The sequence below is a fragment of the Pseudophryne corroboree genome, chromosome 2 (assembly GCF_028390025.1).
Source record: "Pseudophryne corroboree isolate aPseCor3 chromosome 2, aPseCor3.hap2, whole genome shotgun sequence".
NCBI classification, from domain to species: Eukaryota; Metazoa; Chordata; class Amphibia; order Anura; family Myobatrachidae; genus Pseudophryne; species Pseudophryne corroboree.
The window spans coordinates 626,503,876-626,520,255 of NC_086445.1; the positions used below are offsets into that span (position 1 = coordinate 626,503,876).

The 16,380-nt window shown below is 43.6% G+C and overlaps 1 protein-coding gene across 1 annotated transcript in view; it reads left to right on the forward strand.

Moving 5' to 3' along the window:
* Window positions 1–16,380, forward strand: part of ITPR3 (inositol 1,4,5-trisphosphate receptor type 3) — a 418,536-nt gene that overhangs the window by 326,584 nt on the left and 75,572 nt on the right. The window contains exons 42-45 of the mRNA XM_063954848.1: window positions 1,625–1,825; window positions 11,082–11,192; window positions 13,995–14,090; window positions 14,246–14,347. Of these exons, the coding sequence (XP_063810918.1) occupies window positions 1,625–1,825; window positions 11,082–11,192; window positions 13,995–14,090; window positions 14,246–14,347 (510 nt within the window). The remainder of the gene's footprint in view (window positions 1–1,624; window positions 1,826–11,081; window positions 11,193–13,994; window positions 14,091–14,245; window positions 14,348–16,380) is intronic.

A 16,380-nucleotide genomic window follows, 5' to 3' on the forward strand; every position in this document is an offset into this window, starting at 1 on the left:
ATTGTCTCACAACAAAATTAACCCTAATGTGAATGTGTATGCGTGTACATGTGTTAGGGAATATAGATTGTAAGCTCCACTGGGACAGGGACGGATGTGAATGGCCAAATATTCTCTGTAAAGCTCTGCGGAATATGTGTGCACTATATAAAAAAACAACTGGTGGTAAATAACTGGCAATATTACTAAAATTAATTACCATAATCTATAATATACGCAGCCTAAATTCTGTCTCCACATATGGACACCATGTCCCTCACGGTGGGTGCTCACATCACTGTCTGATATCAATTCTGTCATCCTCCACATGCGTTGTCCGCAAGCCCTCTCTCCTCCCACACTTCCCCCTCTTGCGGCACCCTGTGGTGAAGAGACATGGGGAGGCATGAGGCTGGAGAGATGGAATGAAACTATATGATAAGAACCACATGTACCAGCATGCGGGAGAAAAACGGGCCCGTTGGTACCTGTAGTACTACTGGGAAAAAAATACCCAAATAAAAACAGGAGACACACACCTTGAGAGTAAAACTTTATTACACACCTGCCGACACACACATACTTACCTATGTTGACCCGCCGACTGCCACGTCTCCTGATCCGACGATCCGGGGTACCTGTGAATCAAATTATACTCACCTCAATCCAGTGTCCAGATATAAATCCACGTACTTGGCAAAAAAACAAACCGCATTTACCCGAACCAGCGGACTGAAAGGGGTCCCATGTTTACACATCAGACCCCTTTCCCCGAATGCCGGGACCCCACGTGACTGCTGTATGCTTTACCATTCCATCTAAAAAAAAAAAAAAAAAAAAAAAAAAATTTTTTAAAATATATAAATAATACTTGTGCCTCCCAAAAAGACAAACCAAGTACCTAATCCCTTCTAATATAAATAGATATGCTATTACCAATAAAAAAAACACCAAAAAAAACCATGTTTTAAATTTTTTTTATTAGTTTCACCCACCAAAGTGTGGCGGATTGAAAATGACGAATTTACTGTCTAAAAGCACTGTTGTCGAATTTCCAAACTTCAATTGAATATACTTTTGTCAAATTGCCGCATTTGTACCACTGCAGAAAAGTCGAATTTGACAAAAGTCGAATTTCAAAAAGTCGAATTTGGAAAGTCCGTTTTTTTGAAGGAAAGTACTGTATTGCATTGTCAATTATTTTTTTTGGGCGAAAAAGTCCAGTTTTTCGACAATTTCGGGAATTCGACCGCAATTGCATATACCCCATAGTCCGATAGTGGCTCCATCTCTCCATGACCTAGAAGTTCCATCACTCTGGCTTCCTGTTATTTTGGCGAATCATATCAGTTGGTCTCTTAGGTGGGCCTATGCGGTGGCAGTGCCCTTCAGACTTAAACTGATTTTACTGTTTCCTGTGATCACTAATTAATTGTGGACATTTTTATTTATAGATTATGAAATTCAGTTTTGGAAATTTACATAAATATATAATTGAAACTTGTTAATGTCTGACAAATTATAACAGTAATATCTACCCCTAAATTGTCCGCCACTGTGTACTACAGATTCTTTTCACTGATTGTGTAAGAAAAGTGAATCATTATTTCTATTAACAATCTGAAATTTTAACTTTTCCAAACAGAATTTCTTGAGAAATCAGAATAACAAGACTAATTACAACTTGGTGTGTGAGACCTTGCAGTTCCTGGATATTATGTGTGGGAGTACTACAGGGGGTCTCGGACTTTTGGGTCTTTATATCAATGAAAAAAATGTGGCCCTCATTATCCAGACTTTGGAGACACTCACAGAATATTGCCAAGGACCATGCCACGAGAATCAGGTAAATCCCTCAAGATATACACATTATAACATAGGGGTTTGTTTAATTAAAAACAATCCTAACAACTGTAAAATGATATACAATCTACTGTATACATGTACGTATCTTTACAGTGCTGAATGTTTCCACTCCCAGGGGGTGATTCAGTTAAAGGTGATGTAGGTGACAATGCAAGCGATATGCTGTTGGGACGGTATGTGGACATTGCCAGGGGCACTCTACATTGCCACTGTATCATGTATTTTATATTGTGCCCCCATAAGGGTTCGCAGGCAAAACATTTCATAACATATGTAGTTAAACTGTTCTTATACAACTTAGATCTGAAACATCATTCCAGAAACAATACTTAGATTAAATATATCCAATAGATTGTATATTTACACTGCCTATTATTGTCCTCCATTGATTTACTATTTTAAGAAATTGGCACAGAAAATCAGCTCACATGGCTTTGTTCTTGTTATTTTTATGTTTTTTCCTCAGTCTGAAGAAGCGTGCAAGGATTCTCCTATTGCAGCTGCTTGATTTGCTTGTCTTCCAGATTTGTTGTGTTTTTCTTTAGAGTAGAACCAAAGTGGGTTTCTTTGTTTTGTTCTTTTATGTTAGTTGTATAATAGAACACAACTGTTGATGTTATCAACTAAATCTATCATATTAATATTTTCTGAATCTGTTAAACAATTGCATACATACTGCACCAGAAACATACTGTATTAGCAGACCAAGCAGGTTTAGCCAAGCAAGCTTCACTTAGGGCCTAATTCAGATCTGATCGCTGGCCTGCATTTTTTGCTGTTCTGCGATCAGATAGTCGCTGCCTACAGGGGGAGCGCAAAGTCACCGTGCAAGTGTACGATAGCATGTGTAGCTGAGCTGCAAAAATCCACTTTGTGCAGTTTGTGCGCAACCCAGGACTTACTCCTCCAGTGCGATGAGAACGGGCTGATCGGGGCCGGAGCTGATGTCAGACACTTTCCCTGAAAACACTTGGGAATGCCTGCGTTTTTCCGGACACTCCTAATAAACGCTTAGTTGCCACCCACAAATGGCATCTTCCTGTCAATCACCTTGTGAGTGCTCGTGCGATCGGATTTTTCACACCATCCCGTCGCTGACCGGCGATGCCCGTTGTTGTCCAACGCGCGTGTGCATTGCGGTGCATATGCATGCGCAGGTAGGATCTGATCGCCCACTGTGCGAAAATGCACAGCAGCAATCAGATCTGAATTACCCCCTTAGTCAGTTTCATTGGAAGGTATCGCTAAGAAAGTCTAACTTGTTATTCCAGTAACTGAGAGTAAGAAACGTTATTTTTTCATATAAATAAATTATTATTATTATTATTATTATGGGGACTATACATATTCACACAGGGTAGGCTGTGTAATACTATATTTTTTGTTCCTGGAGTTACTACCAGTATATGTATTTCAAATACAAAGTTTAATTTCAAATAATTTTTGGCGAAGTGACAAAAATATGTAAACATAGAAATCTTCTATCTATATATCAATAGCAGAAGGACAACTTTTCTGAAAAGGTCATGGTCTGTAGATTTGCAGAAAATATTGGCATTGTAATTGGTTGTTTTGTTTCAGAGTTATGTGGCAAAACGTCCTCCTTCCATTTATAGTGCATCACCAATGTGCTCTGGAATATTTGCCAGTTAGTGTACTCTCCCTGTACTCATGCAGGATGACTTGTAACATGTGACCTGCTGGGTTGTCTGGAAAATTGACAGTTATTTGCAGCCACCCACTAAGCAAGGTTTTTTTTGTTTTTTTTTTGTATTGGATTCCTAAGGTGTAAAATGTTCTGCCCAGCAAACCTATGCCTGGTTGAAACTAGGCACATCAGCAAGTATCTTACTGTTAGTATTTTGGACTCATCTCTCATCTCAGTCCACCCTCTTCCTGTCTGTCTCTCGTCTCTGTCGTCCATTCCACTAACTTGCTCTCATATCTGTCCTCCCACCCGTGTCTCATCACTTTCCCCATCATCTCAGTCCCCCCTGTCTGTCTCTCTCATCTGTTTCACATTTTAACCCCACCATCCCCCAAGGGTGGTTGGCTCCAGCTCCTGACAGACCTGTACGTCCATAGAGCGCTGGGCATGAAGAAGAGTGGGAGTATGTGAAGCCTACCTCCAGCTCTCGCTCCACTTGTTCTAGATGGACATAGTAGCAGAGTAATAGGTTTGGTACAGGTAACAGGATGGGCTATGGATTTTTTCTGACCGGTAGGTTGTCAGCATGGTCAACTATAGGTGAAATCTTTTCATATGTTGTAACACAATCCCTGAATGTTGCGCCAAACCCGTACATACCCATCTTGTCTCTTATCATTCCCTCTACCCAGTCCGAAATTAGGTCACCATGGGGCCCTACTCATGATACTTGTTTGAGCACCCCATTACAAGCAATCATTGTCTAAATGCCTAACCCACGGAAATCTCAGGCCCCTTTCCATCATAAAACTCTATTTACAGTACCTAACCAATACATACCCCAATATTATTTCCTTCTTGTATTTAACATTGACACATATATACCTATAAATGTTTAATCCTTCAGACAGGTGAACGTTCTTTACTGAATTTCTCTCTCTTGTCCCTTCCCCACTGCCCCCATACTGTTGCTCGTTATCGTTACTGCACCCCATTTATTTTTCATTCCCAGCATCTTCTAAGTGAATTTACTTTCATTTATGATATTTCTATTGGGAGTAAAAAAGAGCATTATTATTTTAGTTCCAACTGATTATTTCTCTGACGTCCTAAGTGGATGCTGGGACTCCGTAAGGACCATGGGGACTAGCGGCTCCGCAGGAGACTGGGCACAACTAAAGAAAGCTTTAGGACTACCTGGGGTGCACTGGCTCCTCCCACTAAGACCCTCCTCCAGACTTCAGTTAGAATCTTGAGCCCGGCTGAGCTGGATGCACACTAGGGGCTCTCCTGAGCTCCTAGAAAGAAAGTATATTTAGGTTTTTTATTTTACAGTGAGATCTGCTGGCAGCAGACTCACTGCAGCGAGGGACTAAGGGGAGAAGAAGCGAACCTACCTAACAGGTGGTAGTTTGGGCTTCTTAGGCTACTGGACACCATTAGCTCCAGAGGGATCGACCGCAGTACCCGACCTTGGTGTTCGTTCCCGGAGCCGCGCCGCCATCCCCCTTACAGAGCCAGAAGCATGAAGAGTCCGGAAAATCGGCGGCAGAAGACTTCGGTCTTCACCAAGGTAGCGCACAGCACTGCAGCTGTGCGCCATTGCTCCTCATGTACACCTCACACTCCGGTCACTGATGGGTGCAGGGCGCTGGGGGGGGGCGCCCTGAGGGCAATATAAGACACCTTGGCTGGCAAATCATCACAATATATAGTCCCAGGGCTATATATGTGATAAATTACCCCTGCCAGAATCCATAAAAAAGCGGGAGAAAAGTCCGCCGAAAAAGGGGCGGGGCTTCTCCCTCAGCACACTGGCGCCATTTTTTCTTCACAGTGCAGCTGGAAGACAGCTCCCCAGGCTCTCCCCTGTAGTTTTCAGGCTCAAAGGGTTAAAAAGAGAGGGTGGGCACTAAATTTAGGCGCAATATATGTATACAAGCAGCTATTGGGGGGAAAATCACTCAGTTATAGTGTTAATCCCTGCATTATATAGCGCTCTGGTGTGTGCTGGCATACTCTCTCTCTGTCTCCCCAAAGGACTTTGTGGGGTCCTGTCCTCAGTCAGAGCATTCCCTGTGTGTGTTCGGTGTGTCGGTACGGCTGTGTCGACATGTTGGATGAGGAAGGTTACGTGGAGGCGAAGCAGAGGCCGATAAATGGGATGTCGCCCCCTGTGGGGCCGAGACCAGAGTGGATGGATAGGTGGAAGGTATTAACCGACAATGTCAACTCCTTACATAAAAGGCTGGATGACGTAACAGCTGTGGGACAGACGGCTTCTCAGCCCGCGCCTGCCCAGGCGTCTCAAAGGCCATCAGGGGCTCAAAAAAACGCCCGTTACCTCAGATGGCAGACACAGATGTCGACACGGAGTCTGACTCCAGTGTCGACGAGGTTGAGACATATACACAATCCACTAGGAACATCCGTTACATGATCTCGGCAATGAAAAATGTGTTACGCATTTCTGACATGAACCCAAGTACCACATAAAAGGAGTTTTATTTTTGGGGAGAAAAAGCAGCCAGTGTTTTGTTCCCCCATCAGATGAATGAATGAAGTGTGTAAAGAAGCGTAAGTTCCCCCGATAAGAAACTGGTCATTTCTAAAAAGTTACTGATGGCGTACCCTTTCCCGCCAGAGGATAGGTCACGTTGGGAGATATCCCTTAGGGTGGATAAGGCGCTCACACGTTTGTCAAAAAAGGTGACACTGCCGTCTTAGGATACGGCCACCTTGAAGGAGCCTGCTGATAAAAAGCAGGAGGCTATCCTGAAGTCTGTATATACACACTCAGGTTATATACTGAGACCTGCAATTGCCTCAGCATAAATAGTGCTGCTGCAGCGTGGTCTGATACCCTGTCAGATAATATTAATACTCTAAGACAGGGATAACATTTTGCTAGCATAGAGCATATTAAAGACGTCGTCTTATATATAAAGGATGCACAGAGGGATATTTGCCGGCTGGCATCCAGAATTAATGCAATGTCCATTCTGCCAGGAGGGTATTAGAAACCCGGCAGTGGACAGGTGATGCTGCCTGTAAAAGGCACATGGAGATTCTGCCTTATAAGGGTGAGGAATTGTTTGGGGATGGTCTCTGGGACCTCGTATCCACAGCAACAGCTGGGAAGAAAAATTTTTTACCTCAGGTTTCCTCACAGCCTAAGAAAGCACCGTATTTTCAGGTAGAGTCCTTTCGGCTTCAGAAAAGCAAGCGGGTCAAAGGCGCTTCCTTTCTGCACAGAGACAAGGGAAGAAGGAAAAAGCTGCACCAGCAGCCAGTTCCCAGGATCAAAAATCTTCCCCCGCTTCCTCTGAGTCCACCGCATGACGCTGGGGCTCCACAGGTGGACACAGGTGTGGTAGGGGCGCGTCTCGGGAACTTCAGGGACCAGTGGGCTTGCCCACAGGTGGATCCCTAGGTTCTGCAAATAGTATCACAGGGATACAGGCTGGAGTTCGAGGCGACTCCCCCTCGCCGTTACCTCACATCAGCCTTGCCTGCTGCCCTCGGAGAAAGGTAGTACTGGCGGCAATTCACAAGCTGTACTTCCAGCAGGTGAAATCAAGGTACCCCTCCTTCAACAAGGCCGGGGTTACTATTCCAAAATGTTGTGGTACCGAAACCAGACGGTTCGGTGAGACCCATTCTAAAATTGAAAGCCTTGAACACTTATATACGAAGGTTCAAGTTCAAAATGGAATCGCTCAGGGCGATTATTGCAAGCCTGGAGAATTTCATGGTATCACTGGACATCAAGGATGCTTACCTGCATGTCCCTATTTACCCTCTTCACCAGGAGTACCTCAAAATTGTGGTACAGGATTGTCGTTACCAATTCCAGACGTTGCCGTTGGTCTGTCCCCGGCACCGAGGTATTTACCAAGGTAATGGCCGAAATAATTATCCCATACTTGGACGATCTCCTTATAAAGGCGAGGTCCAGGGAGCAGTTGTTCGTCGGAGTAGCACTATCTCGGGAAGTGCTACAACAGCACGGCTGGATTCTGAATATTCCAAAGTCGCAGCTGGTTCCTACGACGCGCCTACTGTTCCTGGGTATGGTTCTGGACACAGAACAGGATAAAAAGGGTTTCTCCCGGAGGAGAAGTCCAAGGAGTTGTCGTCTCTAGACAGAGACCTCCTAATACGTATACAGGTGTCGGTGCATCAATGCACGCGAGCCCTGGGAAAGATGGTAGCTTCTTACGAAGAAATTCCATTCGCCAGGTCCCATGCAAGGATTTTCCAGTGGGATCTGTTGGACAAGTGGTCCGGGTCGCATCTTCAGATGCATCGGCGGATAACCCTGTCTCCAAGGGCCAGGGTGTCGCTGTTGTGGTGGCTGCAGAGTGCTCATCTTCTAGGGGGCCGCAGATTCGGCATACAGGACTGGGTCCTGGTGACCACGGATGCCAGCCTTCGAGGCTGGGGGGCAGTCACACAGGGAAGAAACTTCCAAGGCTATGGAAAAGTCAGGAGACTTCCCTACACATAAATATTCTGGAACTAAGGGCCATTTACAATGCCCTAAGTCAGGCTAGTCCCCTGCTTCAACACCGGCCGGTGCTGATCCAGTCAGACAACATCACGGCGGTCGCTCATGTAAACCGACAGGGCGGCACAAGAAGCAGGATGGCGATGGCAGAAGCCACAAGGATTCTCCGATGGGCGGAAAATCATGTGTTAGCAATGTCAGCAGTGTTCATTCCCAGAGTGGACAACTGAGAAGCAGACTTTCTCAGAAGACACGACCTCCACCCGGGAGAGTGGGGACTTCATCCAGAAGTCTTCCAAATGATTGTACACCGTTGGGAAAGGCCACAGGTGGACATGATGGCGTCCCGCCTCAACTAAAAGTTACAAAGATATTGCGCCAGGTCAAGGACCCTCAGGCGATAGCTGTGGACGCTCTGGTAACACCGTGGGTGTACCAGTCGGTGTATGTGTTCCCTTCTCTGCCTCTCTTACCCAGGGTAATGAGAATAATAAGAAGGAGAGGAGTAAGAACTATACTCATTGTTCCGGGTTGGCCAAGAAGAGCTTGGTAACCAGAACTCCAAGAAATGATCTCAGAGGACCCATGGCCTCTGCCGCTCAGACAGGACCTGCTGCAGCAGGGGGCCTGTCTGTTCCAAAACGTACCGCGGCTGCGTTTGATGGCATGGCGGTTGAACGCCGGATCCTGAAGGAAAAGGGAATTCCGGAGGAAGTTATCCCTACGCTATTTAAAGCTAGGAAAGAAGTGAACGCAAACCATTATCACCGCATATGGCGGAAATATGTTGCGTACTGTGAGGCCAGGAAGGCCCCAAAGGAGAAATTTCAGCTAGGTCGATTTCTGCACTTCCTACAGTCAGAGGTGACTATGGGCCTAAAATTGGGTTCCATTAAGGTCCAGATTTCGGCTCTATCGATTTACTTCCAAAATTAAACTGGCTTCACTGCCTGAAGTTCAGACTTTTGTTAAGGGAGTGCTGCATAGTCAGCCCCCGTTTGTGCCTCCAGTGACACCGTGGGATCTCAACGTGGTGTTGGATTTCCTGAAGTCGCATTGGGTTGAGCCACTTAAATCCGTGGAGCTATAATACCTCACGTGGAAAGTGGTCATTCTGTGGGCCTTGGCGTCGGCCAGGCGTGTATCAGAATTGGCGGCTTTGTCATACAAAAGCCCTTATCTGTATTTTATATGGATAAGGCGGAATTGAGGACTCGTTCCCAATGCCTTCCTAAGGTGGTATCAGTGTTTCATGTGAACCAACCTATTGTGGTACCTGCGGCTACTTGGGACTTGGAGGATTCCAAGTTACTGGACGTAGTCAGGGCCCTGAAAAGTATATGTTTCCAGGACAGCTGAAGTCAGGAAAACTGACTCGCTATTTCTCCTGTATGCACCCAACAAGCTGGGTGCTCCTGCTTCTAAGCAGACGATTGCTCGCTGGATCTGTAGCACGATTCAACTTGCACATTCTGCGGCTGGACTGCCGCACCCTAAATCTGTAAAAGCCCATTCCACGAGGAAAGTGGGCTCTTCTTGGGCGGCTGCCCGAGGGGTCTCGGCTTTACAACTTTGCCGAGCTGTTACTTGGTCGGGTTAAAACATTTTGTAAGAGTCTACAAGTTTGATACCCTGGCTGATGAGGACCTAGAGTTTGCTCATTCGGTGCTGCAGAGTCATCCGCACTCTCCCGCCCGTTTGGGAGCTTTGGTATAATCCCCATGGTCCTTACGGAGTCCCAGCATCCACTTAGGACGTCAGAGAAAATAAGATTTTACTCACCGGTAAATCTATTTCTCGTAGTCCGTAGTGGATGCTGGGCGCCCATCCCAAGTGCGGATTGTCTGCAATACTTGTTTATAGTTCTTGCCTAACTAAAGGGTTATTGTTGAGCCATCTGTTGAGAGGCTCAGTTATATTTCATACTGTTAACTGGGTATAGTATCACGAGTTATACGGTGTGATTGGTGTGGCTGGTATGAGTCTTACCCGGGATTCAAAATCCTTCCTTATTGTGTCAGCTGTTCCGGGCACAGTATCCTAACTGAGGTCTGGAGGAGGGTCTTAGTGGGAGGAGCCAGTGCACACCAGGTAGTCCTAAAGCTTTCTTTAGTTGTGCCCAGTCTCCTGCGGAGCCGCTAGTCCCCATGGTCCTTACGGAGTCCCAGCATCCACTACGGACTACGAAAAATAGATTTACCGGTGAGTAAAATCTTATTTTTTACATAATTACTCATCCGGCCCTGCCTCTACCTACTCTTTTTTTTTCTCTCTGAATTGAGTATATTTATTGGGTTTTAACAAAAATATAAAAAAGAAATATTTACCAAGAAACAAATAAACATTTAGAAAGGCTACATACAGATAAGAGTTAGATTAACAAAGTTCAGTAGATAGCACAATGACAAAGGCAATAATAACAGGTGAAATCCAAATTGTGTCAACCCCCCCTGCTTTAGCCAGCTGTCTTTACTCTCTGTTCACTATGGGTCATTTACCAGTCCCAGAAAATTCTTACTGCACGGTTTTCTTTTGAACAAGCACATACCGTACAGTTACATTCCCAGTGCAATTCAAGGTGCACGTCCACTTTCCTAGTTTATGGGGTCTGCCCTTAAAAGGGTATGTGTTGGTTTTTGCTGGTTTGTGAAAATGGGCATAGAGGAGAGGTATGTAAACATCAAAGTCCTATCAACCACCATTTTCATTCATTCAAACTTGTGCGTTCTCTTGAACAACTGCTTTGTTCTACCTTATTCATCTCAATCCTTTTTTTTTTCTCCATATCAAAGTAATCTACTTACCTGCAGGTTTTTTCCACTCTAAAATGTTTTTATCACTGTTGTCAATGGCAGACATCCACTATAAGTATCACAGCGCATTGTAATGTGTTTATTTTTTTAATGATTTTAACAGAATAAACAAAAATGATAAAATGATACTGTTATATGAATTATGAGTCCAGTTTGAATGATGAATTATGATCTGTTTCCTAGAAAAATAAAAAGAACTCACAATGGGAATATACAGCGAGTGTAATTATTGTCTTGTTTATTCCTTAATGTCTCTGTATTGCAGAGCTGCATCGTGACACATGATTCTAATGGTATTGATATTATAACAGCCCTAATTCTGAATGACATCAGCCCTTTGTGCAAATATAGGATGGACCTGGTTTTACAGCTGAAGGTATGGTATACAGATTAATATAATAATGAACGTTAGGAAAAGCTGTACAACATACTGGAACTAATTTAAATATTATCTAAGCATTTTGATTCCATGCCTTATATATCTGCATAATTATATGCTGTCTAAAAGATGCATTGTGAGAAAGGCACTGCTTGGTCATGATGATGAACAAGTCTACCAAGTCTGTGATATTTGGCCACAGGGTGGTGCTTTTCTCTTGCAGTGTAAGGAGAATGTTTATGATATCTTAGAAAAAAGTATTACTGAAGACATTGCTCATAGTATTAAGCTCCAACATTCTTTACATATATTTATAGGAAGAAAAAGTCATCATTTATTTATATTCTGGTTGGCATAATCGATATGTAATCCATTTTATTTTGCTATGTGCTTAGTGTATGAGAAGTGGGCTGGTATTCCTTCCAGTTTTAAATCATGGTTTTGCAGAGGAGTTGGTGTTTTGTGGCCTGTATAAATCTATGCAAAATAAACATTTTAAACCCACCAACTGAAAGTTATAGTCATTCTTAATTATGAATTTTAATGAGCAAGTAAACCCACTATTTGACATGTGTATTTATCAAAGGCTGTAAATGACGAAGATAAATAATGTACCTGACAGAACGGTTTATTTTCACTACTGTGTAGCCAGTGTTCTGCATGCCCCATCCTCCTGCAGTTACAGTAGTTATCACTCTTATTTCAGGAAAGAGCAAATGCTTTATTTAAAAGTCAGTTGTTTTATCATAGAAAATCGCAGAGACTGAACTATTAAACACTTAACTTAACGATTTATTTCACCAAAAACTGCTCCGAAATTGTCAGGCTTTTTTTATGAGTGAATTAGGTGAAGAACATGAATTTAACCCTATCCCAAATGATTTTAGTTTAAAAAAAATAATTTTTTTAAAACATCGATCGGGAACATCGCGACCATCGGAACATCTCGACCATCTCGGCTTTCATTTAGAAAGCCGGGACAGCCTCCAGGTATACAAAGGGGTCTGAGGGTGGCTTGGGAGGGTTAATTTACACTCCCCAGCGGCTGCCATTGTCTGCAGCCGCTGGAGGGGGGGGATCCTGCCGTGCTGACCGATCAGCAGTGATCGGCAGCACGGCAGACACAGGGGGAGAGTGTAGGGAGGCAGAGGGACCTTCCGTTCCCTCTGACAGCAGCAGCGGAGGGAAGTTTCTCTCCCCTGCCGCTGCTAACACTGACTGGTCGCATCCTGTGCGACCAGGTCAGATAGAGCACTTGCAGACATGGGCGCATCAGGCAAGTGGTTAAACATGTTTAAAGGTCATTCATTTATTTACTGTATTATCAGTTCTTTACATAGTGGCAGCATATATCAGTGTACTGTACAATCATTTCCAAGCAGAAGTAGGTGTCATCTCAAACACAAGAAGTAAGCTAGAAAATAAAAATACAATATATAAAAATATGTAAATTACAATATGAGATCAGCCTGGTTACAAATAAACTCTACGTGCCAAACAAATTGTTGTCATAGAATACAGCACCACAAATCAGGTTCTCCATTGTCCCTTCTTGCATTCCCTTTCATAGTCAGATGGCATAAACATAATGAACAGATCCATCATTTCACTTCTCTATGTTGTATTTATTTATTATTCATCTGTAGTCAGCACAAAAATGGTCATTAGAAGCAGAAAATACACATTGGAATGAAATAATCTCTTAAATTAGATAGATGGGCATTAGTATTAAACAGTGGTACAACATTAATAAGTTATTCATGTAGGGGAGAGAGCAGAATGGACAGTTTTATGGACTGTAGTAAGGATGACAGCCAAGGTTTCCAAACTCACAGGACTGTTTGGGATGTTCACATCATCCGCCAAAAGTTGTTTCCACTCTACATAGCTTGTTAATTCTAGTTAAAACAGATGGCCATGGAAGATCAGAGGCTAAGAAGTGGCGACTGGCTGTGGCCATATATCTGAATCAGATGTAATGTTTATTAAGGCCTTCAGTGTACTTGTCAATGAGGCAGTCAGCACACATTTAGTCAAAACATGTATCCCTGTTAGGCTATTAACCTAGGGAACATTCTACTTATTAGAAAGCATGACCCGCTTCTTTAAAGATATACTCTTGGCCTTCCTCTTCATTGCTTGGAATAGTTGTCTGGGGCAACCCTTTAAAACTTTGGAGAATGCAGTCTGCAGCCTACTCACCTAACTACTTTGTGCAAGGTATTTAAACTCCCAGCACAAACAACATTTCTCGCTGGGAGTGTTTGCATAAGTAGTAGAAAGCTCGAACTTTGTGCTAGGAAAATCAGGTAGTGGAAAGTATTGAACTTGTGCTGAGACTATTAATGCAATTAGTGTAAATTCACAGTAAAATAGAATACTTTTCTGCATTATATATAATAAAATCACATTTTTGTGTTCTTTTGTAATTAAGATTATTTTTATACATAAACTCCAGTCAATTACATAAATTGGTACTGCAAAATACAATATATTGTGCTCCAAAAGTTTTCTACGTAAGGTTTAAATTACCAGTGGTTAAATGGGCACAAAGGCTCAAAGCCAAAGGATTGAATATATTTAATAGTATACTATAGAGGTTTAGGTTTATTCTCCAAACTTATTGTGTACTGTATGTTCAACTTGGATATATATACATTTGCAGTGCAAAATCTCTATGTCGAAGAAGTAATAGAATTCCTGTAATTTTCTCATATTGAATAGATGTTTATTTAGTTGAACATAGAATTCATCAAACCTCTGTCAGAGGTTTCATGCTTAAATTTGACTTTTTTACAGGATAATGCCTCAAAGTTGCTGTTAGGTCTCATGGAAAGCCGCCATGACAGTGAGAATGCAGAAAGAATTCTAATCAGCTTACGGCCCCAAGAACTGGTGAGCAGTTTTAACAACATAAGTATTAGATTAAGCTACCCAGGTCACAAAATTTTACATTGAAACACTTGTGGATAGTGGTTACCCAGAATGCATTTCATTACACTCTTTTAAGTTAAAACTTACAGTTGTTTTAATTCTTCTTGTTTTGGCAGGTGGACGTCATCAAGAAGGCCTATCTTCAAGAAGATGAGGGAGACAGCTCTGATGTATCACCTAGTGAAGTTGGACACAACATTTATATCCTTGCCTTGCAGGTTAGGTCTCCATGAATTTTACCAGCTGTGTATTTAGATGGACAATGAAAATAGTAACATATATATTGTATACTTTAATGTAAATTAAACTTGCTAGTCACCAAGAAATTCTGTGACCACATTAGGGATGGCACTCCCATATCAATCTTTTGGATCAATAGATTGATGTGGGACTGTTTCTATATAATACAGAGACAAACTGTGAAAATAATATTGATTTTCTCCGGGATTGATATTATTGACCCGCTTTTGCAGTTGGGAGTTAGGTAAAGATCACACATGCACTGTAGAGGAAGAGTAGAGAGGCCATTGCTGGGTTCATAATCATTGGCTGACATTGATGATGGTATCAGCACTTAGCATTGATGGCATGAAACCAACACCCGCAAACTATCTATAGTTTTGCTCTCATAGAAGGACATCCCTGCTGTTGGGAAGAGACAGTTGGGTGGGGTGGGGCGGTTGAGAGACGGTAGCCCCCGGTGATAAGTAGAATAAACCAGAAAGACGTTTACAACATCCAAAACAATCAGGTTTCCGCTGTTGATGGTAAAGCCATCAACTATCTGTCATGGGCGAATTTAGGGGTCAGGCCCCTAGGCACAACAATTATCAGTCGCCCCCATCATGTCACTGCCCCCTTCATGTTGGGGCCTCCCAACTGCCACAGCAGCACCATTCTCACCCTCCCTCCACCATCACAATTGACTGTCCATTGCCCCTCCACATTCACCAGTTACAAAATAAAAAGTCTTAATGACAAAAACCAGAATCACCTGGCCTCAACTGGCCATTGGCCTAGCAGGGCTCTCATGCAAGGGAGCATGCTGTGCTGCTCCCCAAGTAAGTGTCACCCCTAGGCCCATGCCATTTGTGGAAAACCTTTAATGGTTGTTAACCATCAGTGGTTGATGGCTATCCCTAAGGAAGAGTCGCCAGGGAAAAGGTAAGCACATCTCTGCCAGCACTGGGATTTTTAGATCTGTCGGCATGAAGACTGATCTTTCTAAAAGTTCGATCTCCGATGCTCTTCCCTAAACCAATAATAATTTCTTCTGCCTTTTATGCAGGGCACACAGCTTTTAGGTTACTTTTAATATTAATCTACTGTAAATTTATATATTTTTTTATAACACTATGGGGTATATGCAATAGCGGGCGAATTCGCGGCAATTATCGCCGTTTTTTCAATTCGACCAAATTCGCCAGGTGAATTCCGGAAGGTGGCTTCCGGAATTCACCATATGCAATGAAAAACGGATTCGCCAGAGTCGCGGGCGAAAATCGGCCGATTTGGCGGATTTTGCCGCGATTTTAAAAAACGGGGAAAAACCCGAAAAAAAAATGGCGTGGGGTCCCCCCTCCAAAGCGTAACCAGCCTCGGGCTCATCGAGCTGGTCCTGGTTCTAAAAATGCAGGGGAAAAATCGGCCAGGGATCCCCCGTATTTTTAAAACCAGCACCGGGCTCTGCGCCTGATGCTGGTGCCAAAAATACGGGGGACAAAAAGAGTAGGGGTCCCCCGTATTTTTAACACCAGCATCGGGCTCCACTAGCTGGACAGATAATGCCACAGCCGGGGGTCACTTTTATGCCGTGCCCTGCGGCCGTGGCATCAAATATCCAACTAGTCACCCCTGGCCGGGGTACCCTGGGGGAGTGGGGACCCCTTCAATCAAGGGGTCCCCCCCCCCCCAGCCACCCAAGGGCCAGGGGTGAAGCCCGAGGCTGTCCCCCCCCATCCAATGGGCTGCGGATGGGGGGGCTGATAGCCTTTGTGATAAAAAAAAATATATTGTTTTTTCCATTAGTACTACAAGTCCCAGCAAGCCTCCCCCGCAAGCTGGTACTTGGAGAACCACAAGTACCAGCATGCGGGAGAAAAACGGGCCCGCTGGTACCTGTAGTACTACTGGGAAAAAAATACCCAAATAAAAACAGGACACACACACCGTCGACAGTAAAACTTTATTTCATACGCCGACACACACATACTTACCTGTGTTGACACGCCGACTGCAACGATCTCCGATG